The 26788-nt window shown below is 32.5% G+C and overlaps 1 protein-coding gene across 3 annotated transcripts in view; it reads right to left on the bottom strand.

Annotated features, from left to right (window-relative positions):
* The window catches only part of LOC149786434 (sodium/potassium-transporting ATPase subunit alpha-like), a 61136-nt gene that overhangs the window by 31464 nt on the left and 2884 nt on the right, over positions 1–26788 (bottom strand). The window contains exons 1-3 of one of the 3 annotated variants that reach the window (XM_089976875.1): positions 8585–8696; positions 2640–2795; positions 601–765 (exon numbers count right to left, since the gene is read on the bottom strand). In XM_089976875.1, coding sequence (XP_089833001.1) covers positions 601–765; positions 2640–2795; positions 8585–8590 — 327 coding nt within the window. In that variant the 5' untranslated portion in view covers positions 8591–8696. Of the gene's footprint in view, positions 1–600; positions 766–2639; positions 2796–8584; positions 8697–26788 lie in introns of those variants that run through there. The other 2 variants (XM_089976876.1, XM_089976877.1) reach the window with 2 other exon arrangements.

Here is a 26788-nt window from a genome sequence, read left to right as displayed (position 1 = left end):
GTTATCAATTTTATAAAGTTATCAAATAGTTTTATCATTTAGATCCACTTTTAATCAACGATTTTGTTCATATTGAATATAAAAGTAGTAATACAGTTTAATCAGCTATTTTATTACATACATTGAGACAGAAAGTAAATAACTAATGCAATCAACTCAACTACATTTGGTTTAGCAGTGTACTCCCTATTTACAAACATTTTGTATGCCATATGTTGAGTCCAAACTCGTAACAGTTTAACGTTTTCTCTTGTTATATGATTTATGTAAACGTATCTACTCACAAGACAGTTATATTATCTTTGCGCATATGACATCGGCATATTAGCTTCGTCAGAGTTAAATGTTCTCTGAGTTTAAGACATCAATATTATCTTTAATGGTTGAGAAAAGTGACCTAACTACATTTGAACCATATAACTCAATTCTTTTTTATTCACATTAAGTTTAAGTATTTGTCATTTCGATTGGCGTACTTTCATACAACTTGCTTGGCTAATGCCTACGGTATCTTTAATTGTCATGTCAAGTTTTGGATATTTTAATTGCATGTTAGACTTGATGTGGAAAGATTAAGATTCTCTTATATCACTATCTTACCGTATCTGGATCAGTCCTAAGTCTTGCATACAGTTCATTGATGGGAATGATATGTTCATCCATGTCAAACTCCTGCTTCAGTTCATCTATCCTCTTCTTCGACTTTTTTGACCTCTTACTTTTATCTTTTCCGTGCGTGACAACATATCGATGTTTGTCTTCCTGCTTAGACATAATAATAATAATAATATTACTACTACTACTACTGTTACTACTAATACTACTACTACTACTACTAATAATATAAATAAAAATAACAGTAATGATAATAATAATAATAATAATAATAATAATAATGATAATATAACAATAAGAAGAAAGAGAAGAATAAGAATAGATGACGATGACGATCATGATGATTATAATGATGATGATGATGATGAAGAAACATAATAAGAAGGAGAAGATATACACTTATCACATTAGTCATAGAGATCATCCACACGTGTTGAATATCAAACAGAATATCAGAAAAAATACCGACTGCTGCAGAATTAGTGTTTTCCTGCACGTTGAATTGCTAATATTTTTAAGGCTTCGCCAGGTATTCAACCTCTCTGGATACATGTTCTCCACGTTTCACAAAACAGAAAACAAAAATCATTCAAACTTATCGGTTTGTTTTGCATGCGTTTTATGTATTTAATGTATGATGGTAACTAATTGTTATGATCATATCTTGTAACAAGAACATTAAAGTCCCTTATTTCCGTTTCTTTCCTTTTGTTCCAGAAACCGAGTTCGAAATGTCAAATCTTGAAAGACCTTAATGCATCCCAAACGTGCAAGAAATTGTGTCAGTGCATCTAATTGTTTCTGTCATATAATATGTATATTTAATTTATATTGTGCTTAACATTTATCTTTGATTTTAAGATGAAAACAGAAAGTTTACACTGCTAATTTTTGTACATGAGCCTAAGTTGTAAACGGAATGTTTGTGTAGTATATGAGATCATGGACAGTTTGATTGCAGTTAGACAAGGTTTTCTTTTGGATTCCTTGAAATTAGTGTATGATATAGGTCAAGTGAAAACTTGTAAAAATACGGATTTGATAAACAGATACCTGATTCTTGCTTAGATCATTCTGTAGGGATCATTGAGCGAGCAAAATTTAGACTTGTGTTATTTAAAATATTTGGAATTTCAAAAGTGGTCATTGAAATTTGGATTAGTACGTTGATATCTTTGAACCTTCTAAAATATATTTGTTAATGCATCCTTGTGTTATATCAGGGTAGGCAGGGCTATTGGAATGGGACATTTAGGATTATATGGAATCTGATTCACAATAGTTTTAGAATTTCTGGAATTTAAATTTTTATATTGTAGTGAAATACAGTGCAAAATTGTTTCAATGAAATTGTTGTTGTCACTTTCTTTAACATATGTTAAAACATATTGTCGTACCACGTGATATATATTATGGTTTACTACTTGAGCTTGTATATTTCTTAAATCCAAAATTGTGCAATAATGTAAGCTAATTAGATTATTAATCATACGATATAACAAATTCCTTGATGCATTTGAGTCTCTATGATATCCAGATACATATATGGGACCTATGCACAAATCAATAAGATGATAAGTAACCAGTTGAATTATTTTTCAGTTTACTTGGTGAATATTATTTTTGCCAAGGAAAACAAAAGAAACTTGAGAAAACATCATGATGGTTGATATGCATAAAAACGATATTTGTAAATGTAGCACGTATAGAAACCAAACCAATTCATTGTGATTTGCAATCTGCATGCAACCGCCGCATATTTCAATGCATAGAAATCAATAAGAAGATGAAACTTGGGCTGCCAAGTAATTTCAGGTGCATCTCCTGTCTATAAGTTTATTTTCCCTTTTCTTAATTACCTCATGGTTTTGTTCCTTCATATACCGTGGCCTGTGTACGCTTGTTTGTTTAAAAATGTTTTAAATGTATCCCTCTAATTTGTTAAGAATCGATATTTAGTATCCTTGCTTTTTCATCTACATTTTATCTTAAAGAGATTAAGATCTCAAAATATTGTTTCTCACCATATTTGGATCTCGTGTATCTAATTCGTTCATAGGAATAGTATATATCTTCTTATCCGACTCCAGTTTTGGTTCCTCTCTCGTCTCTTTCTTCCCTTCCTTGCTGCCTTCATGTCTCGTCTCCAGAACATATCGATATTTGTCACTCTGCCTTGACTATAATAATAGGAAGTTCAGTGTTAATACTACTGCAACTACTACTAATACTACTAATACTACTACTAATATTAATAAATATAATATAATAATGCTAAGAACAACTGCAAACACGTAGATACTTTTGCACTCTTAATAGATTTTAATAGTAGTAGTGTTACTGAAAACAATAGTAATAATAATGATGAAAACAATATTGATAAACTAATAAAACTAAGGACGCCAACAGACATCATTCTAGTATACATCATCTATATAACCTTAACGCACTTAATTGTGAGCAAGGATATTCTACAGAGTTTATGGGTTATAACCTAAACCAATCTGTTTTCGTTTTGTTGTGCTCCATTACTGTCTGCAGATTAGATTGTGTGCGATCTTTATAAATGCTACAAACAAAGCATAATATTGATCTACTTTCTTCTATCAAGCTATATGTTGCATTATCGCTACTGGACGATATATCTTCCCTAAAATCAACATGGTTTTAAGACCTGTGATGGTGTTCTTGTTGGCTAATATCCCGATCCACCTTATTAAAGCCTATGTATTTCCACGAAGATACGGAATTTCCAAATTTAGTATGTGTATCTAGAATATTTAACGTTAAAGCTATCGTATATTTAGAAGTATTATGTTCTTTAAATGTGCAGATACTACTAAGCAACATGAGGAGTATATACCGCCCTGACAATATGAGCTGTTCTTCAGTTGTCTTAAAATCAGTATTATATGGTGGACGAAAAAGATACTGGTTATTATTTTTAAAACAAAATGAAATGTAACTCTGTAAAATGGGTACGGAACGGCACGAAAATACCACTGTCTCCCTATGATTCTCAAGGGAAGACGAGGTCACATGGGATATGGCTACCATAAACGTCTTGCTATGGCTACTCTTTTAAATGGATGGTCACATCGGAGTGGTGTTTTCACTTAAAGACTTTTAATGATATTAGTTCATTTACTTAAATGTAAATGATTTCAGCAAGACTCAGATAAACTAAATGGAAGCATCGTGTTAGACAAACGCTTTGGATTGATCCCATATATAACCGTTGAAAAACAAATTCTTTCTTCATGACCAAAACATATCAAGATCAAATAAAAAATCAGCCGAGTTACGCTTTGCCGTCCTCTGTTCGGGAAATGTCCTCCTGAATTGTGAAGAAAGCAATTAGTTCCAAAATAGGTGGTTAGGAGAATACTATGAATAGTTTATCCCACATCGGAGTTAAACATAAATTTAATTACATTTCTATCTGAAACTATGTCACAACCCTTAGTCAATACCAACTCCCCCTCCTCACCTCAGTATGCTATCGTGCCAACTCTTTCGATTTATGAAAGTGTTGTGGTAACTGTGAACTGTGCTCGTGTAAAGCTTCTTTTTCCAAAACGTGCAGTTGTCTCTTCATCACCATCGTTGTATTTGTGATAGTGTTGTTAATTTTATCTAAGCCTTTTCTTTATTAGCTCTGGTTAGAAGTTCATGACTGCTTCGACTTTTTCCTTGGCTACTTTGGAGTAATTTTCAAACTTCTTGAGTATTGACGCAACGACTTTTGTTAATTTAATCTTTAATATACACGTGGTTTGTGTGGTTCAAAGACACAATGATATTTCTTTCAAAAGGATCGTTGATGACATGGCCAGGAATATTATATTCGACATCAACAACTATGCCATTCTTAAATCCGAACGGTAGCGCTGTGTCTCTACCATCCCACTTACCGTAAATTTCCAGAAGCATATTTAATAGAGATTTCAGAGTATTTATGTTTCGTATATGTTGACTAATCGCCGTCTAATCTTCTAAAAACCGAGATCAATTACACAACTTGGATTCTATAAACAAATTTAAGAAAATATCCTCAACTAGGTTTGCAATTCACGCTAGCTTGGCCTGCAAAACAATTTTGACATTTAATCATGATTTTGTAGCATAAATATGCCTCACAGTCTGATAAGTTCGACTGTGAGAATTTATAGCGGAAGTAAATATGCTTTTCTTTTGACCTTGGCATTTTTATTTCACGCTCAAGAACGAATTGTTTAAGCTTATTAGCGAGTTTATCTTTTATTTAACGTTACGAATAATCCATTGCGCTATTAATATGATTCCAGCATTAGGTACGCTCAAAAATCTTTTCAAAATACTATACGCATTAATGAGTAAAGGTTTAGCGATCATACTTATATACCGCTCTAATTCCCTAATATAATTAATATAATTTATTCTCACAAAACATGAAACATTCTTTGCACAATATATAAGGTACAATCTCGTGACAATCAATATAAATATTATCGTACAAAGAAATCAATATCCATGAACCAATTTCATATCCAGTAGATCAATAATAATATGTTATGCTAGCTTTTTACTCTAATAAGGAAAATAATGTCTGTATAACATGCATTACAGATGCAATCAACAGTCATAATAATTGGTAGATAGAGCATTGAATAGGGACACCCTGTAGTAACTTTACGTTTGAGAGCCCACCTTGGGGTAGAATGTTCACACAGGCTGTTGTCCAATTATTTAGATCACCCACTCATGTTTGATTCACGGAAATGTCATTGGGAATCGAAGGCTTCTACCTATAATAGTAAAATATCCAAAAGCCCCATAATAATAATATTATGTTCAACGCTTATGTGCGATTAACAAAATTTTCTGAAATCAAGTACGTGTGCTTAAGGCAAATCAGTAAACAAATAATTATAGGTAACTGCATTTGCTATGGAAATATGATGTATTTTCTGAGTTATACTTTACGACCTTGGGAATAACTTATTAGTCTTCAAAAACGAGTTCATATTTTCCCATACAAATGTAGAAACCTAATTATTATATGCACTTTTCGTTTTCTACCAAAAGCTTACACAAGAAAAAATTACACAGTAACAGTATTAATGTGCATATAATATCACCAAGCAATTTTTGAACTTCAACGCGCTCTTGACATTTGTATAAAAAAATTATCCTTTTAGTCTACTGAAACGTTAAATTTATAGTCATTGATTGAATGAGTGCACATTGACGAACTAAATTCTATTTTATGCTCACATTGTATCAAAATAGTTAAATGGGGATCTTTTGAAGGCAGTTGTTGTATGTAAGTCCACTGTGAATAATTCTTTTTCGTCCTCTTGGTTTATTGTTTATTAGAATATTAATTTCCTACCGAAACGTTCAGTTGCATTCTTCCATCGAATGTGTTGTTTTGACTGACTTGTACAATGGTACGTTTCTGATATGCCATAACTCTTGGCGTCAGTATGATGTCTACTCTAAGTTTAAAGACGCTACAGCGCAATGGACGTAATCTAAACCATTCTAATTGCGAACCGTTACGTATTATTCTCCTAAATAACTGTCCAAGTGATCAGAATAGTATTTTCAATTACTGAGTCTATCACAACTGTCGTTGCCGTTGCGAATATTACGTTCATTCATTTGCTTGCTTGAATGTTTCGTTTGTGACTTAGTGATCTCATCGTTAACTTTATCATCTCTGCTTTCAAAAGGACAAAACAGCTTGTTAAGTTCATTAACAACAAATCTAATAAATCACAATCTAAACCATCTATTACATGAGTGTACATGGCTAGTTTACAAAGTAGTTCCTAATACTCTATACTATTTTAAGGCACACGTGTCATGCAGTACCAGGCAATGTAGTATCAAAATATACTGCACGATTTTAACTAGGTAAAATTAACGGAGAAGAAATTGTCATTTAACAACTTTTTTTCCTTGAGAACTCTATAATTAGCTTGAATAAAAGTAAAGCATTGCAGTTGGAAACGATACATTTAGCTTTCTGTAGTATAGGTATCTCATTTATTATGTTTCACAACGACCGTAAGACAAATTGGCAAACACCCTGCCAAACCTAAAGTTGCTAACAAAACAAGCTTAGTCACGTGTGAAAATCTGTGCAAAGTGAATATCTGAAATGGTCATAAGACGTAATTGTAGGCAATTAATGATTCTTATATAAATATTCTTTACCATAAGCATTGAACAGTTTTGGTCGTATTTCAGCTGTAACGTTTAGTCTTCAGTTTGATTATTACATGTTCAAGAGACATTATGAATAAGTACAATATTAGCATCTTAATGTACTGGCGCCAAGAAAGCATTTGTTTATTTATTGTTTTTGCTGGTCATATCCAAAGGTGACTAATGACTTTTGGGATGAATTACCAGATGTTCTACTTCTTGTGTTCAATTATGTGTCCGTTTAGAAGGTTGAATGTTATAATACTCGTGTCACGGTATAAATGTTATATAAGTATTACATTATTGTATGAAGATGTATTTTTGAGGTATTATGCTACATCTTTGTGTCATTTCATGCCATAGGTCATAATGTCAATGCATCTATTTTAACTACCCGTCCTAAAATTTAACAAATGAAAAATGGTACAGTTTCTGGATAATCGTTATTGATTAGCAGCACCTTGCATCAGTGGGTATCATTCAGTCATAAAGTAGGGTAAGATAAAACTACAACAAGTTTTGCAAAATATAATAGTTGTTAGTAAATAGCAACTACTAAAAATCGTTTAGGAATAGGTTATGAATAATTCCTTGCCAGATCATATTTGGATCCGTATAAAGCAAAAACAGAAAGCAAAGAAACACACATTAAAAACAAGACGAAACACTTAAACGTTACAATTATGTGTGAAATAATGTATTATAAATATGCCACGTACAACCATTATATAAAAAAGAACAATAATGGCCTGCACCTGACCTTTCTTTTGTTCAAAATGAAATTGATCTTGATAAAATTGTATTAGGTCGTGTTAAATGTTTTGTATTTTTCAATAATTACCAATTTGGATCCTCAACATTTGACACATTGTGCACGTCGTTTTAAACAGTGTCATACTAATCTAAACACATGTTTGGAAATAGTTTCTTTGAATCATATGTTCTTGAAACTAAAAGATCTTCATACATAATGGACAATTGTATTTGCAAAAACAAGAAATATCTGGTCATTTGAGCGAAAGGTCAGGATAAAATGAAAGCAACTATTCAATTACCAAGTGTAAGAAATTATTAACATGTTTAGGAATAACTCGTAATTCAGTGTTCGTTTTATATCTGCAAGAAAAACAAACAAATGACATACCAATTAAGTACGAAATGTCGCACGTAGTGGATCAATTACTTCTGAGTCTAATATATATTCTTTCATGTTGACAAAAAAAAACAAAACAATCTTTCTATCATGTTAAACAATTAATTTGAAAGTACTTTTATACAGCGATTGTGAAATTCAGTAATTACCAATGATTACTATTCAACAATCAACATTTTATTACTTGCAAAATGAATTAGTCTTCTAGTTTGCGATGAAACATTTTAATGTTTGGTTGTTCAAGAAACCATGGAATGTATCAAATACTAAAACATGTAAGAAGTCGTTCCATATTTTGTCACTTTTCATTGTGACATGGTCATGTTGCTTTCCTTGATAAGTTCACACTTTGAGTGTTTTTCATGAAATTACGAAATTATTGATGAAGAACTCTCATCATCGAGACCACATTGAACACAATACCACGAACTTTATATGATAAAACTATGAAGGTTAATGTATTGTTCGTGTATAATGGATTGCAATGAAGTGTGGTACAGCCCTTACAAAAGTAATTCCATACTTAATGACTGTTTGGGTAACACACGACATGCGTTTCATCCATCACTTGCAAGACACATATGTGCTGTTTTGCTAGTTTCTTTTCCTGATGATGCTTACCCACATTTTCGACCACTTGAGTGATGATCTGCATCCTGAAAAATGTTTAATGCAAATCTCTGACGCTACATCGCAATGTGGTTTTCTGTTAAGAATACATTTTATCAACCATTTTGTTTCCCGCATGACCGCTTTGTTCGCCTATGGACATCAATACATGTGGATCTCATGGGTGTCTATTGACTTTACATTATGAAGTGACACGATCCGCCGCAATGCATTCCTGGCGTTGGATTAGCCATCTTGAGTCTTTTATAATTCAAAATTTGGGATATCTTCGTATTTTATTCTTAAGCCATATAACGCATTTTCAGTAAACTGGCATCTTTTATCAAAATAGAATCTGCCAAAGGTCCCAACGTTATTATAGAACACTGCAAAATAAACTCAAAATTCAGTAGCAAATGAGCGGATTAAATAAACTTCCAAATTTATTTTTTTGTGTCGGAGTCTAAATACATCACTTTCCTTTTGGGAAATATAAAACATATTTGTTTGTATTAAAGAAACTAAAAAATGTCGTTTTCATCTGTTATAAATGACGTTGAAGTTCATCATTTGTTATATAAATTACATCTTTCTCGTGCAAGTAATACAGAATAAATTTTTTACCCCGCATTTTGAAATACAATAGGACTTAAATTTTCTGTAAAAAGATACTTATTCCGCTCATAATCTCAATTTACTTTCTTAATGAGCAAATTATTTATTTTTGTATTGAATCTAAGAAATACGACCATTTCATGCAAATATAATACGATACATTTTCTAAGGTAGGAGAAAAACATAATCAGAAATGTATGATTATATATTATGTTTGTGAGAATAAATAATGACTTGTCTGTACATACTCGTACTGTTACGCGTTCAGGCTCGAATAAACAGTAACACAAGAAAGAGTGAAAACAACAACCTTTGAAAATATAACAAATATTTATTTCCCTGGGAAACTACTGTAAAACTGAAAAAATAAGAACTTACGGTTTTAAGAATCAAATCCAAAAATAATCCAAGAATAATCCACGAATTAACTTTTAAAAGTCCTAATATTGAAATGTTCTAATGGAATCAAGTTCGAGTCCTGACGACGTATCCGAGATGGAAGGCGATGACATATTCCGTATCATGTTTTGTGATTTGGTCTACAGTTCCTTGTAGAAACACAAGTAACACTCCAGTGTTGGAAATCCGAATAAAATGTTTAAAAAAATGTCTTTGTTCAAGAATTCTGTTTGAGCACAAATATATTTCCAGAGAAACGACTTAAATTGTTAGACTCCTAATAATCAGAAGAATAATTAACATATAACTCAAAAACTGGATACAACTGTAGAAAACGACTTGATATCAATCGTTTTTAAGCCCAGACTCACTACATGATCTATAAGCATCACTTATTAACACTAACTAGTGCGCAATTTCGGAAATGCCTGAATTACGAAATAGAGGATCACGTGATCATATTTACATACAAATATCACTTAGCCCCAGCATGACCTTGAAAAAAACCAATCCTTTTTACTCACAAAGAAATTATTTCAAGCCTAGGGTTACGTATGCAATACAGCCTCGATCTCACTCTTATTACACTCACAATTAAAAAAAAAATTGTTGACGTGACTGTTACTAAATTTGAATTAAGTTCGGGAACAAGGTCAGCCTTATGTTTACAGAAATGAACAGTTAAGTTTAAACTATTTGCTGGAAAAAGTACGAGTTCCTAGTAAACAGAACTACATTGTTTTGACATATAATAAAATTTAAAAAATAGAAAGATTTTAAAACTTGCACACAACTAAATGACATGTAAATTAAATCAAATATACAGAACAGTACTTTTATATGATATTAGAATGTGTGCATGCCTGTGTGTAAGTTTGTGTGTTTATTTCGTCCCCTTTCTTTTATATCTTACCCTTCTTCGTTAGTGTTTACGTTTGCAAGTATAGGGTGTATCTATACATACTGCTACAATTTTCATTCATTAGTAGTGAATGTTTCCAAAATTGTGGTGTGCTGGATAGTATAGGTGGTGTTAGCTTGTTTTGTACATAAAATTTGGAATCTCTTTCTTCGGAAACTCATGAAAAGTTTAACAATATTGATTTTTCCTTGCCCTATAATGCCGCAAAATAATGGAACAAAAATGGCCTTCTAGTTTGTCTGTCTTTTACTATCTCACCTCTATCTTCCTTTACCCTCTCTCTCTCTCTCTCTCTCTCTCTCCAGCGTATTTTTAATTCATACACTCACACTCTTTCAAAACTGCATTGAGTACCTTCCCTTAGAACATCAATCGATATAATACAGTCTCGTTTAAGTCAAAATGCCTAAGTATAAAAATTGCATTTGTGTCGATACGACCCGATAATAACACAGTACACTGTTTAGCGTTAGGCTGAAATATGTCACAGTAGAAGAAATCTTTAGCTTGATAATACATACGCGATGGTTTGCACTGCATGACATTAAAAGAAACAAACAAAAATATAAACGATCAGTCATAATAAAGGACTTGAATGGGTAAACACTTGTCCATTTATGTTTTTTTTTTAGTTGTGTTCCCAGTTAATTTCAAACTACTGATGGATGAAGACGTGACTTTCACCACTCTCCTCTTTATAGTTCTGTGATTTGTTTAACATTGTTGGTAATAGGCCTCAGACAAGTACAGCAAAATATAACATATCTTAAACGTGGGGCATGCATAAATGTTTTTGCTGCCGTTCGCCAATGAATAAAACACTACCTTTTCACACTGATGAACGAAACAGAAGGCCACACATATTTTAAAACAGATATTACCTCATAAAAAGGGTACCTTCAGTTTGTTTTCTCCTTGACATATTATGCCGGAAATTAATATAAACAGGTCTCCTACTTTTGTGAATTTTACCATCCCCTCTGTATTCTCTCACTCTACAGCATATTTTGAATCCTGTCTTCCATACAGAGTAATCCTAAATCCGTATATCACCCATCTGCTAAAGTAATGCTATTAATAATGACAGTGGTTCTTTTAATTCTGTCAAAAACTTGATTTTGTAATCTCATGACAAGGGTAACCGTTTCCTTACTTGAAGCAAACCATATAATTTGGAATAGAAGTTTTGTTACTGGGTAATATATAGATAATCGTAATTTTACTGTATTATAGTTGATATAGATGCTATCTATGTGGCTGAGTCAATCGATAATAAACGTCACGTGCGAGTGACAGTGAAAGGTAAACAATACATGCTTTTGAGGGTATATTTGTAGAAATTATTATTATTTGTATTATTGCCAAACAATTTTAAGGGATTGTGGTTGCTGTGTAATATGCTCTCGGCAAAAGGTTCAGATAGTCCACGAATCAGGATACAAGTCAAGAAAAATGTTTTGTTTGAACATAGTGGTTATCAATTGTCTTAAGCGCAGAAACACAGTGTACATTGACAGCAAAATAACATTCTAGTAAATAATCTGAGGTCTAGCTTTTCATTACAATATTTTAATATTTTCGATCATTTATCATTGTCACTTCTGTATGTGTATATGTTTGAGTATGTCTAAAAATTATCATCCATCTATTTTCTCTGATGGTGTATTGCGTTTGTATCATGGTGTATTACGTCTGTCTATCAATATCTCTGTCGGTGTCTACATGTGGGATTTTATAGTACATTTGAAGGAGGGTATCGTAACGTCTCTATAAACAGCCGTATTCTTGTGTGATAGTATACTCTTTTGAACAATTGTGAGTAAGAGTGTGTTTATATTTCATCCCTCTTTCTTTATATTATATTTATCTTCTTGCGTATTTCTATGCGTACGTATAAGTACTGTCTATACACATCGCTACCTTTTCCGTTGGCTTGTAGAAGTGTGCTTGGTTAGTATAGCTGGTTTCTGTTTGGGAGAATATTGGTTTGGGGATGTGGTGGACAGTAGACAAAAAATAAAAGACTACCATTTGTCTCCATAAACTCTCGACATTTTTGCTCTTCACCAGTTTAACATCATCTTTATCCGTTGTGTTATTGCAAACAGTTCTCCCTATAACCACATGATGTTCAATCTGTGAAACAGTGCCTCCATACGGTCCCATCAATGGAATTAAAAAGGTTCCAACAATGTTAACATTTGCACCCAATATTAAACGTACTGACCCTTTTAACACAGGATTATACCCGTTGTTTTCCAAACGTCGTTACAATACGATGTGTCCCTCAATATAGATGTACAACTATGATTGATGTCATATATCTTCCTACGACATACCATAGAACAAATACTGATTTCTCATTTCAAAATATAAACCCTCGATAAGTCTTTATCATTTTTATATAAAACAAAAAGGAAAGAAAAAAAAACAGAAAAAGAAGAAACAAAAATAAGACCATTTCTCCTATATATATTTAGAAAAGAAATAACTATTTTGTTTCTCCATATCATGTACGAAGGATGTACCTTCTTTCATTTCTCATTGTATGTAATGTTTCTATAAAGAGGACAACAATATATCGATGAGTCAAAAAAAGACATAATATATTTTTAAATAGTAGACTTATTTAATTCCATAATATGATTGTCTTCACATGCCGTATTTATCTTTGTGATGGAAGTATAATACCTTACTAAAGAAAGTCTTTAAAAGCGCGCTTTTATGAAGTGCGTGTCTTTTGTTATTTCTTCCTTTAGCTTAAAATTTAACTTAAAAATGCAAACAAATGCAGATAAATATTATACATACAAACAAGGATATGCCATTTTTGGTGCCCAACACACAACTCTTTTGCATAAAAATAAACAATTGCCTTTTAAATAAAAATTAGGTCAGCTGACTCTAATTTGATGCTAAAATAATTTTTTCGTTTAAAATGTTAATACCTTTTCCGAATTTTTCTCCTTGAAATTACAACTCATGTTATGAAAGAATCACTTAGAACTTTACGTATTTCAATAAAAATAAAATAATCTAAAGGTCTCTGTGCAACACCCATTTAGCTGCATGAAGTTGGGTATGGGTATGAATGTACAAGTAGAGACGAATACCTACAACACAAATCATTAGATATAGCTTCGTTTCCTTCATTATTAGTTGTTTTGCCAAATATATTAAGTTTCCTTCTAGTCTAGTTTATTTAACAATAGTTCAAAGCAATTTTTTAACAAAGCCATGGGTGTTTGAAACGAATGCTATACAATTTAACCCCACCTGATGGACGTTTTCTTAACGACATTTTAACTAACATCATAAATTAAAGGAAATACTTTTCCGTACTGAATATTTTCATTTTCATTTTCTCTTTGATGTTCTTCTTTAAATCGATGATCTTGTTTGGCTATGGAAGGATCTTGTGGAACTGTTGACAGTTGTTATGATCTTCAATTAGACATATGTTCTAGATCATTCTTTGCTTGAAAATGGTATAAATTTTGTTTCTTATTGTTTTAGTTGATTCTAGGTTAATACTTTCATTACTCTATTCCTTCAAAGATTATATTGAGATGCCCTGATTACTTTTACTGAAATATCTGCTTGAATATATTGATTATATCATAGTGCGACCTGCTGCGAGTCCGTGTTGATTGTAGAGAGATTTAGAACATGTTTTGCAGGTTCTTTCATTGGACCTTATTATTTCCACCATAAATAAATACAACTAGGGTCGGGAGTAATGTTGATCAATTTCTATTTTAAAAAAATTATGGGGTAATATGTAAATCATTCCGATAACTTAAATACAAATTTTTGATATTTTAATTGAACGTGACTTTAAATATCTTTTTGTTATAATCAACTATGAATATATTCTATAAAACTATGAATAAAGTCGATAGCAATTTATAAATGTTTATTCAAAAAATGATTTAAGATTTTGGAATCTTCCGAATGAATTATTTAATACATATTTAAAAGCGTTAGTTATGAATCTTTCCACCTATTTCTAAAGAGAAACAACACATATTATGTAAAAATAAAGTTGCATTACCTATATTTATCTTCCTTTATGATCGCTAAAGAAACAAAATACAGTTATTAATTTTCAAAATGTCCTGTTGTAATGTCAAATCAAATTTCAGTTTACAATGCTAGAACATTCATAATGTATCTTAGAAGTAACCATATCGCAATAAGTGTCCACTAAAAATTACCGTGGAATACACTAATACAATGTTAACACCACGACCTCTCATTAGAAAATACGCTATAAAAGGAAATTATGCCTTTTCTAAACATCTGTATTACTTTTCGCTATATACAGTACAACAGATGTGGACCTTGAAAAAAACACCCTTACCTCCAAAAAACTGTTTAATCTTATTTTTGCTTCATAGGATTACGGTGTAATACTATTTAGTGGCACCAACGCATTACTTGGTCTTTAACATTGTATCTTTACATAATGATATCTTACCATAGCAAAGTTTAATATCACGCACAAGTAACAAGATATTATTGAAACGGGTATAGTTTAAGATCATAAATATTTATGAACTGCTATACGAAACAAGGACGTTTCCAGTGACGTCCAAACTTAGAACAGTTTCTTCTAAATTTAAGTTGGCCTGTTTTGATGATCAATATAAAAAAGGGAGTATAAAACTGTGCATTGCGTGAGTCAAATAAATTTCGTCAGGACCCGTTTTCATTGTCCGGTCATAAAAAACATTTTCCCTCACACGACCAAAACGGTATCCCAGGCGACACAAATATACCTGTATTTAAATGTGTGCAAAGATACCAGTACACCTACAATACACAATAAACATTGATCTAGATAGTGCCAAACACAGAGCATAATCATAAGGGAAATGTTATTCAAAATGGCATTAAATTTTTTTTTTTTATTTAAAACATATACGCATTCAAATATAATATATAAAATAATGATGCAAAAAGTTAGGCATATATTATTTAAACATAATAATTATATTAAATACTTCGAGTCTGACTATTCCAAGAAATCTTTTTCTTAAAATTAATTTACTTTAGTATTTATTATCATTACTTATGAGACAAAAGCAATAATTAGTACGATCTCAAGTGCCCTAACTTACAATTATTGTAAATTGATCCTTCATCTTCAAACATATACAAAGATCCAGGAATTTTGTTTGCAGATTAACCTTTGCCTTTAGGTGGAATATTATTAGCAGATGAATCTCTTTGTCTACAGATCACTAAGCACATAAATATGAATTAAAATTATATTATAATTACAGTAACACAAAGTGTAGAATTACATTAAAGGCTCCAAAGCGTCAAAAACAATACAATATGAGTGAATCGTATGAACGGATAGGATCTGCTTTTGTTAATGTATTAAAGAAAGTAGGAAAAAGTGACATACAAAATTATATTATAATCAAATTAACAATTGATCGTTATTAGATCCAAACAAATCTCTCAATGTATCTGCATTATACCTGAACGAAACTATCATCGGGTTCGTTATCGTGTACAGTGTTACTCATGCCTGGTTTATGTTCGTGTTTATTTCAAAATACTGATGTCAGTGCAGATAGTGCTGCAGCGAGAAAATCAATTATCATGAGCTGTCTGGCTGTGGATTTCACCATAACCAGGTTATATTTAGAGCATAGAGTGATTGTTGTTCCTTTCACAATATAACTAATTTTGTCAGGAAGCTGTACTAGTAATGGATGGCTGCCAACACAAAACAGAGAACTAAAGCGCAAACTATTTTGCAGCGGGCTCTGCCCAATTAAACTAGGTATTGATTGTGTGCTGAAAGATACAAACACAAGTAACCTTTATGGACGACTTCCTAAACAACATGTATGGCAAACTATCTTACAGCGGACTCTGCCCAACTAAGCCAAGGAATGACTGTGTGTTGTAAACCGGACGCATACCAATACACTTCACGAAAACAATCGTCCGCTGTAGTGTTATGTGCGATTTTGTGCATTCTGTTTCGATATATATATATATATATATATATATATATATATATATATATATATATATATATATATATATATATATATATATATATATATATACATATATATATATATATATATATATATATATATATATATATATTTTATAATTGTTTTGATACGTTTGATTATCCAGTACTTATTCCAAATTATACATATAGGCTAACGTATGTCACAAAATGCCATGTTATTAGATAAACTATAGTCTGTTTCTAGTTAGCCATTTTATAACTGAACAGAATATTTGAATTCATTCGTACGTTGCATGTATTAAAGGATGATGAAATATTGTGGCTCTTTTAATTCAGTGAGATTATTTTTGCAGGCTATAAAATAACCTGGTTATTATAACAATGATTTCGTACAATATATTTGAAGAGGTTATAGAGTATTAACGAAGCAAATGTTCACGTGAGTCTATGCGTTACGTGTATCGTTGCCTTCGTATTTGACAGTCTCAAATACGATATTGCTCTAGTCATCATATTGCTAGGTGATTTTGGATCGGGAGCCCTAGGATGCTATATGTTTTCGTATATGCTAACGTTGATAACGTTAGTTCCGAGGTCGGTAATGGATTTGTCTCTGTGAGGGATCAAAGCTTCCTGACCATATCACAATTATGCAGGTTTTTTTTCAAAAGTACATCTTGAAATCCCAAATGTTTCGTCATTTTCAAATTTCGGCACTTTAAATGTTTAAGGTCTTCAAACCCGAAATACTTAACCCAACCTTAAAGATATTTTATTGAGTTCGTAAACAAATATTAACTTCTTCAACGAGCTGCTTAGTCTTTTGATTACGACCTTATTTCTCTAATGAAGCAGTGGCTTTGTTGGCATGTACAGACGATTTTAAAATATATAGTATACTATGTCAGTAGATTTTGACTTCAACTATTTTTATCCCATGCATCTATCCAGAACATATACATGTCATTAAATTATACATCATTGTACTCTTATTCTCTTGGTTTCCTAACAAATCGGCTATAAATTACGTCTTCGAGATTCTGGAAATGAACATAAATATTTATATAAGTTGCTTATTGTATGAGTGTGCAAATTTCCCTGCCAACAGTTTATTAATTTCTCTGTGTTTCATATTCGTCTTACCTTTGAGTTTTAAAATATGTCTTAAGTTGTGTAAGAAACTGGACATAGGGCATATAGCATCACATTAACACGCAATGAGAAATTACTCACCTGTCATGCATTTTAACATTTTATATTTGCACAGAAGGAAGACGAATCCATACATAATATAATAATCTTTTTAAAACCAACCTACTATAACGAAGGGATTAATTTTGTCCATTTCTTTTCGACGAGTTGTTTTAGACAATGCAGGTTTGCATATAAATGTTAATGAACACCATATTGATATAGTGCATGATTTGTTTTCCAAGAGTAGACAAATTAATATCATTTAGCAATAAATGATGATTTAGGTATATATTTTTATATTTGACATCATTAGATTGATGGGATCGTATTCAGTGTTGAGTTATTATTAACTGAACAGTAACTACTGATTCTTAAAAAATATAATATACATTATGACTTGAGCAAAAGTAGGTAAAATTTACAGGAAGTTAGATTTTAAGTTGATTCGGACACTTCTATTTAATCATTGTCAGCAAACAATGGAACGGTAGAAGTAGCAAACTAGGATAAAATTAGAACTCATCAACAAAGAAAATGATTAGTCAAATTTAAATAACTGATTGTGTCATCTGAGTTTACTTTATTCCTGTAAAACGGTCGACTGATCTTTATAGGCGTGAATCTCGTTAATCTTATCAAAATTAATTTTACGTTATGAAAAGTGAAAATATAGGGTAGATAAATGTTTTCTTTTTTAAAACCAAATGCAGAGTTTGATATACTTTGAACAAATTGCAACTACGTGCCATTTATTCATCACTTATGACTGTAAAAATACTACTTTAATCTAATGAAGTCAAGACTTTTCAGAATTAATGTTATGTTTATTATACACTGAATACAATTCACCTACCTATCAGGCATACATCACGTGAATGTTCATCTAGGAAATTCTAAGGTGACCTTATGCAGTCCCAGAGTTCGTAAATGTTGGTTTTATGTCATACATTTGATTTACAAGATAACCTAAAAGGGTTTTGCAACCTGAGCAACTAATTATAAACACTATTTATGTCTATATGAGGTTATTTATATCCACATAAGCTGCACCAATAACAGATACGTTATCTAAGGCATAACTAAATGAAACGCCTACTTTAATATCCACTGCTTGAACACGCCAGCCCTACTGGCTTTCAAGTGTTGTTGATTTACACCGTTTGAACCTCCATTAAAGTACTTTATACAGTGAACGTACGAATAATTACGAATAAGATACAAAGGAGTTCCCTTTGCATTTTAATGTGGCTTGTATGAGGATTTTTATTTCAAAAATACAATGTTGATGGCTTAAACACAATTAATATGTGGTTAATTTACGTATTATTCTTGGTTTAAATATTACTTCAATCACCTGCATGCATTCTATGGTGCATGAACCAACTAGTCAGGCAGACGTTTGGTTACTGTATTGAAAATATTTACCAGTAGCTGAATTTGTATAGGTCATTTATCAGACTCAAGAAACACATACAGGTCTATATTATCAATATAACTGAGAAATTGTTACGTTCCTGCAAAAGTGTGTAATTTGTACCGAACTTCGTACATAAACAAATATAATAACTTCAACGACTAAGGTTTCAAATATATGTTTTGAAGCTCACCTGGGACATGGGCTAAAATGAGTATAACAAATCAATAGTAATTATAGTAATCTTATAACCTTGCACATTAAGTTTGTATACATTACATATTTAAATACAATAGCATTTCTATCAAACTGAACTGAGGTCAAACAGTGTATATTCAAGTAGGATTCTCATTTTTGTGATGACTTAGATAAAGTTTCTATTGTGGTTGCAACCCATTTGGATGTGCAAGGTTATAAGATTTCATTCTTGTAACTTGAATATTGTTACTCCAGCGTACAATCACTTAGATGATGCGGTCCAAGTTTCTTATGAATGTCTTGTATATGACCCACCTGCCCTACCTGCAGTTCATGTGTTATTCATATGCACCCTTTCAATTGGCATCAAAACTATAATACAAGGCTTTTAACAGGAAACGAAATAATAATTACTGTTCAGTTCAAATGCCGCTCAAACGAAAACCTATCGCCTCTGGAGTTTGCATTTATATGTAGTAAAGATTAATTCATCAATGGTTTATTATGGATAACACTTTGTGAAGATACAGGAACGAAACAATATGACCAAATTGTCAAGCTAGTGATAGATAATTCGTTTGCTCCTCCAAACATTCAGTATCACAGAAACTGTAGATCAGAATTAACTCATAAAAAGTCCTTACTTTTATTTATCTTCCTTTATGATCGTATTTACATTGTTAGCGTGGATAGGCGTTGCAGGCAGGTTATAGTAAAACCACAATGAAGATTGCTGAAAGCTTATTGGAACAAGAGCTTCACCACAATACTGGACATTGCACTGACAATGTTGCTTTGAGGAACAAATCAGAATAATACGTGTCCAGACATGCAATAACATTTTCAACGCGGTGGGGTCTCTTGTCAACTTAGGCACGTAACTCCTTTTGGTAGATTGTAGTGGGACAAACCAAAGAAGAACTGGTGAAAAGAGACACCCACCCGCTCAGCCGAAAGTCACGTGGATTCAACTTTACGCCAGGTATTGTGTCTGTCTATTATATCAAAGCTGCTTATCGAACAGCAGGAACTACGTAAACATATATATGTCCTGTATCCTGGAGTTAGACATCAAAGACCTGAGAAGTCCAGCATTAAGAAGTTCATGTCTGATATTCCCTATCAGCTACATCTGCAGAAGCCCAGTTGTTTGGGATCCTTCAGATAATTTGAGCGTATCGATTGGAGCATCGACACCATATGATGTGTATGTTAACATACCGATTGCACGATAGATATATGAAGACGTTCACCAGAATTCCTAGGAGCAATATCTGCTTAACGGTGAAGGTGTGAATAACACTATCAACATGTAGGAGCCATTTTGATTCAGCTGCCTGCTTTAAATACAGTTTCCATACATACAATAAATAAATACATTTTAGTCGCAGTACATGAAAATACCATATGTTTCTAGCAAAATTATCTCAACTGTGCATGCTGTCAGCGAAAGTCACCTCTTCGGTGCCTATGGAGAGGAACCAAAATCATCATGTAGGCGGTATCATCTAAATTTGTTGACCTAGCTTAGGCATGTTAGTTGCAAACATCTATGTTCTTGGAAGAGGTATCATGCATTTCTTCCACAGAAAAGTATTCATCAGTAACAAAATCCCACACAAACTCAGCAACCCTCCAACACGATACCTTTTGTCAATATAGCAACCAGTGTTATATTAACAAAGAGAAACAAGACACTGACTACAGTTATCTATACATTGTCGTTGATACATTTTACAGACTGAACTGCGGTAGAAAAAATGGTGTCCACAGAGGTCAATTTCTTGTAAAAATAGCCTATACTAGCACGCATCTTTGATCTGTTGCCATGTTCTCTTTGTACCACGTACAAATGAAGGAAATGATTAATTTCTGTTATATGTTTCTTTCCGCTTTAACAATTATCTTAATTATGGCTTGATTTATGAGGTTTTTAATTTCACAGTAATCAAGATCGTTTTACACACGCCACTGCTAAGATACATACTTTATTCTGAAGAACAAAATAAGCATAATCAGCTCATTTTCATACATAACATCAATGTTAGTGCACCTCGTTATTGAGGACATCATGCATGATGATACACAAAGTTAACAGAAATTGCACAAATGTTTATATATGTCTTTTCATTCGCTCTCCAGTCTCGTACCTTGAGCAGAATTGATTTTAAAAGAAATCGAAGTCCCCATTTTCCCCTTACTGGTTTTCCTTGTTTTTCACTGGCAAAATTGTTTCTTTCTATTCCAATAACTGCTAAGGCTAGTCTACTTTGGACTAGAACAAACTCATATTCGCGCGCATGGCCTCAGTCATGATGATCAAATGTCCACTAGAGGGTGTATATGTTCCATAATACAAGCTTATTAACTTTAATCACAATACATGACATTAACATGCAGGTATGATAACGTTCTATCCATTATGCATGTTTCACACGCAAACAACTTCACTGTACCCTGACACCCACTCATTAATGCAAAGAAACTTTAGATAAGTACCGAATATCCGACTCTCAGATTGCATTGAACTGGAATGGGACCTCATATTGCAAAAAAATAACATAACCCATGGGATGTGGGTGTCCTTGGGAAGGACATTCGGAAAAAGAACTGGATGGGCCAAAGCGATATGGCCTTTTCAATGTATTTTGTACGGACAGATAAACAACCCTATATTATGAGGCGATTGATCACGTTTGTGATTTTCACTTAGACATCAGTTTCATTGCGAGGATACCCATCCGTTATGATATAGATTTAACCATCCACAAAACATCAGAAGTGGAATGTCTGGAACCATAAACATTACATCAAGTTGCACGAACCTCTCGAAAGCAATTTGCGTAAGGGTTCCACTGATAATAGTAATCAAATACCCGGATGCAGGGGAACGATGGAATGTTCTATTTAGCCCTTTTATCTATTCAACGTCATTTAAACCAGCAAAGCATATGTTGGACATTACTGGTCTGGTAAATTTAAACGTCCCACCACTAGAACCCATATTCATATTTCCAGAGAGAGAGAGAGAGAGAGAGAGAGAGAGAAAGAAATATAACCACATCTGTCATGCTTAGGTGTATGTCTGCGATGTCTGATTGACATTAGAAAAGATTGATTATTTCGGTAATGTATGAGTTCTAAAGGACAAGAGGTGAAAATTATAGTATGTATTGCTATGATAAAATCAATTTAGACTGCAAAATTTGAGGTTCTATTTCAGCATAGAGTCCAAATTGTTCTACTAATTATATCAGGAAAATCCCTTCGTCCATTGCTAAATTACTAATTGAAAACATAATGTCGACTTTCCAATTTATCCAATGATTAAATATGATGCTAACTCCATTGACCTGTTAAAAACACTTTTCTTCAGATCCAGCTGTACGTTACGGTAATAATAGATGGTACAGACACTTGGTGATTTGTTCGGACCATGTTGTTTGTTAAATGCATCAAAACGTCGTTAATAAGCTCCACTTTACAGTCGTTCTGACATTCTGACAAAATGATACATTATGTGATAAGATTTAAACATTTGAGGAACTTGCTCGTTTTGACCAAATGTAAAGTTCTTTCTTCAGATAATTTGCAAGATCGTATTGTAAAAGCTGTTTAAATTTACAATTAATATGTTTCCGTACAGTAAATGTCTCTGGAGAAGACAATGAATAGGTCTATATCGAACGCAATACCAGAAATTCGTTAGTGCATCTTGAGCGTAGGTCTGTCGACAGTAGACTACAACTTTTATTGCGCTTGTATATTTGCGGCAAATACTTTGCAAATGATGTACGCTGTATTGCAGTCAAATGTTTACTTTAAAATGAAACCTGTTGTACAATCTTATTTATAAGAGAAATATGAACTGTTTTCCATTGTTGACAATATATATTATTTGGCGGCTTATTAGAATACTTCTGGTGAATTTAAAAACAATGACATGAATGAAAGAAATTTTGTTTTAATATCTGATCTTCATTACAATCATGACAAACATCGCAGAGGGAATAACTAAAAATAGTGCAAGTGAGATGAATATTGCTGTCGATTGTTTAAAACACAGCCGAAAACTTTTAAATCACTACATGTAATCATTACAGAGTCACTATACCACACTAAAATGTTAAATTGCTAGGATTAAAGAGATATAGACCTAAGCCTATATCGGCTGATTCTGATATAATCTTGGTTTTCTAAATCTCAATATGTGTATAATGTCATCGATAAGACCAGAGAAAGATTATGAAAATAAACATTACCCTAAAGTTTTGTATTCTAGGAGAGTACGATATATACATCGGATACGGAAATAGTGTTGACTAATAGGTCACTGTCACCCAGCCACTATTATGTCTACTCATATTTGCGAAAAGTAAAGATATCTAGCTGACAGTGACCTATTAGTCAACAAGAACAGAACTACGTGAAAGTTATCAATTCAAGAAAACTCATGTGGGGTAGAAGGCGGTGACATATATCAGCCATATGTCTGTAACCGCAAAATATATAACATTTACTGCCGCTGCAAGAAAGCGTTTGTATTTTATGATCAACGTTGATGATTTAGCTTTACCGTTGTTTTTCCGCTTTGATTACATTTTCACGTCCGAAACATTTAGGGTCTATCATAGTTCTTCTGTCAATAATGTTACACGGTAGGCAGACCCTCGAAAGACTCGTAACGCCCAAGTGCAACTTTAACATGCAATTTTAACCAATTACGAGCTTTTTTTTTGACTGGCAAATATGTTTTACAGTCCTAAAATTTCTGCATGAGGAATAATAAAGTATTCAACAATTTAATGCTGTTGGGGTATATCATTACGGTCATTTAAGAATATACAAATTGCTCCCGTGTCTACTCCACTTTTACATGCGTCTTTGTTAATTAACAGTCGATACTTTCTTTAGCTGAGTCACTGTTATGGAACAGCGGTGTATTTAGCAGTATAGTCTACTTCCTCGTTGCAGAAACAATCCCTGAGTATATTTTCTCACCTGGTGGTGCAGTCAACGACTGAGCGTTTTCACGTGCTAATGCAATGATTTCAAGCTTGTCTTCGAATTGGTATTGATACACCATGGTTGTTACAGCGGTTTATTTTTATTTGGATTACGCAATATTTGTTACATCTATCATGACTAACTGGCCGTAAACTGTGTAACAGAAAGAAGCGAAACCAGCAATTTTCTTAAAATTAACATATAATATATTTCCCTAGAAGTAAAATTTTAAAAGTAACTTACAGTTATGTGTAGTAAATCCACAATAATCCTAAATGTTATACGCAAATCAGAAAGCACAGAGTGGTCTTGATAGTGTTGATATACCTAATGTCTTAAATATGTTGATGTACCAACGGTCCTGTATCGCAATAATTATCGAGAGTGTATTTGACTGAGTTCACAATAAACTCATCATAATGTTTTAGTCCAAATCGTTAATGAACACTTTGTAATTAAGATGATTAACCTAAATAAATGATTCCTCCCAAATTATAACTGAACACAATTTAAACTGATTCTTCAGATTAAAAATTAAAGTAGGAATGAAGACGTTGTTGACAAAATTATTTTGAGAAAGAGCTGAGCTAATGTACACTTCAAAATGATGCCAAGCCATCATCAACTTCGAACAATAATTGTCGTTTGTGAATTAATTTCTTCTGAGCTTGTTTAATTTCGTACTACACTCGACCATACAGACCATATTTATGTTCTTGAACCAATACTTCGTCAAGAACTACATCACTTGCAACAACAGGCATTTTAACTAATTGACTGACGTTTGTAGCTCACCAGTTGGTATACCTTTCATTGTGATATACAATCTGTCAAACGACTCTTGACACTTTGCAGACCAATGAAACTTTAATTTCGAGTTGAACAATTTTATCAGGGTTTCGACAATTATGGAGAAATTTGTACAAACTTTCCAGCCATCCGAAAAATTGCTTTAGTTGCTTATTACTGATAGGCCCTGGAAATTCAAAGATATCCCTAACCTTATCTGGTTTTCCAGAATATTCCTTTAACATATTCAGACGATAAATTTGTTAATGTTTTCATCTCCTAGGAGTGCTGATGATATAATTTAGGTACTTTACTTTCATTTCAGTTTTATAAGTACAACATTATTTAGCGCCAAGAGGATTCTGTTGTATTAGCAAAAGAGCTAGATTGCTATCACCAGGCTGAAAACATGTTTTCCTTTGTATTTCTATCACACACTAATGTCATATCTGACTGACTACACTGAAGATTAGTTCTTGTTACTTCACTTGCCCTTAAGAACTTAAATTTGAAATCAGAATCATAGTCAAGAAGATTAATCTTGTATCCATTTTTTGCTAGAAGTGCTGCTTTTAATTACTTCGATCTTCTATAACGGTATATCCAAACTGATTTTTGAACAGGTTCCTAAACAACGAACACCAGTAAACGAACACCCTCATTCAAACCAATCAGTTCCTGTATCCAAGCGAAATGACCGAATCAATCGTTTCAAAGTATGTGAAATTTGTTGAAAGCCCCTTGACTTCCATGGTGATAGAGAAAATACATAAACTGTTGGATGCCGAAGCCATACATAACTTGTTGGAAAATTCCAGACTGAAACTTTGACACTTGATATCAGATTTGACATATTTGGGAAGGCCAGCACGTTTTATTTTAGTTTTTTTTTTTAATTAAAAAATATTAATACTTTTACAATTGTTTTAGATTTAATATTCCTCAAAGGAATTACATCTGGAAATTGTGTAGACTCAAACATTATGGTCACCAAGTATTGCTAAAAATGATTCGAAACCTTGTAATAAGTCTTGTTCAGTCCTCTGTGACCAGAGAAAGGGATTTAATGAATGGTCTAATGATATCAACACGGAACAACAGTGTGATAGCTCACTGAAAACTCGGCACTAGTGTATACATCAGGTGTTAACCTTTTTGTCATACGGACCCAATTTCTCATTTTTTAAAATATAACAAAACTGTTACTTATTTGACTTCAGTTTCACTAATGACCTTTGGAAACAAAAACGTATCTTCATGATCAACATCATTCATAAGAACCCATTTAGACAATGCTCTGTTAACTGTCGATAGCCAAAATCTATACATCAGTAAGTAAGGATTCTGTCTTGAGAGTACTATATTCTGGTTTTACGAGTCTATGCTCTCAAAATAAGTAACAAAAATAGTGAAGACAACAAGCTTTGTAAAATTTGACAAATACTTTATTTTCCTAGAATACAAATTGAAAAATGAAAAAATAAAACTTACGATGTTGCGAATTAAATCCAAAAGTAATCCTAGAATTAGAGACACAAGTCCTAGTAATAAAATGTCCTGAATGAAACTCAGCTCAAATCCCGAAGAAATTTAAATGGAAGACGATGACATGCCTTTTCTAGTCTACGAAGTACTGATGTGTCAACAGTCTGTTGTTTTAATCACATAAATATT

Source organism: Sinohyriopsis cumingii, chromosome 12 (genome assembly GCF_028554795.1).
Source record: "Sinohyriopsis cumingii isolate HCF-2022 chromosome 12, ASM2855479v2, whole genome shotgun sequence".
NCBI classification, from domain to species: Eukaryota; Metazoa; Mollusca; class Bivalvia; order Unionida; family Unionidae; genus Sinohyriopsis; species Sinohyriopsis cumingii.
This window is presented reverse-complemented; position numbering and strand designations above follow the sequence as displayed.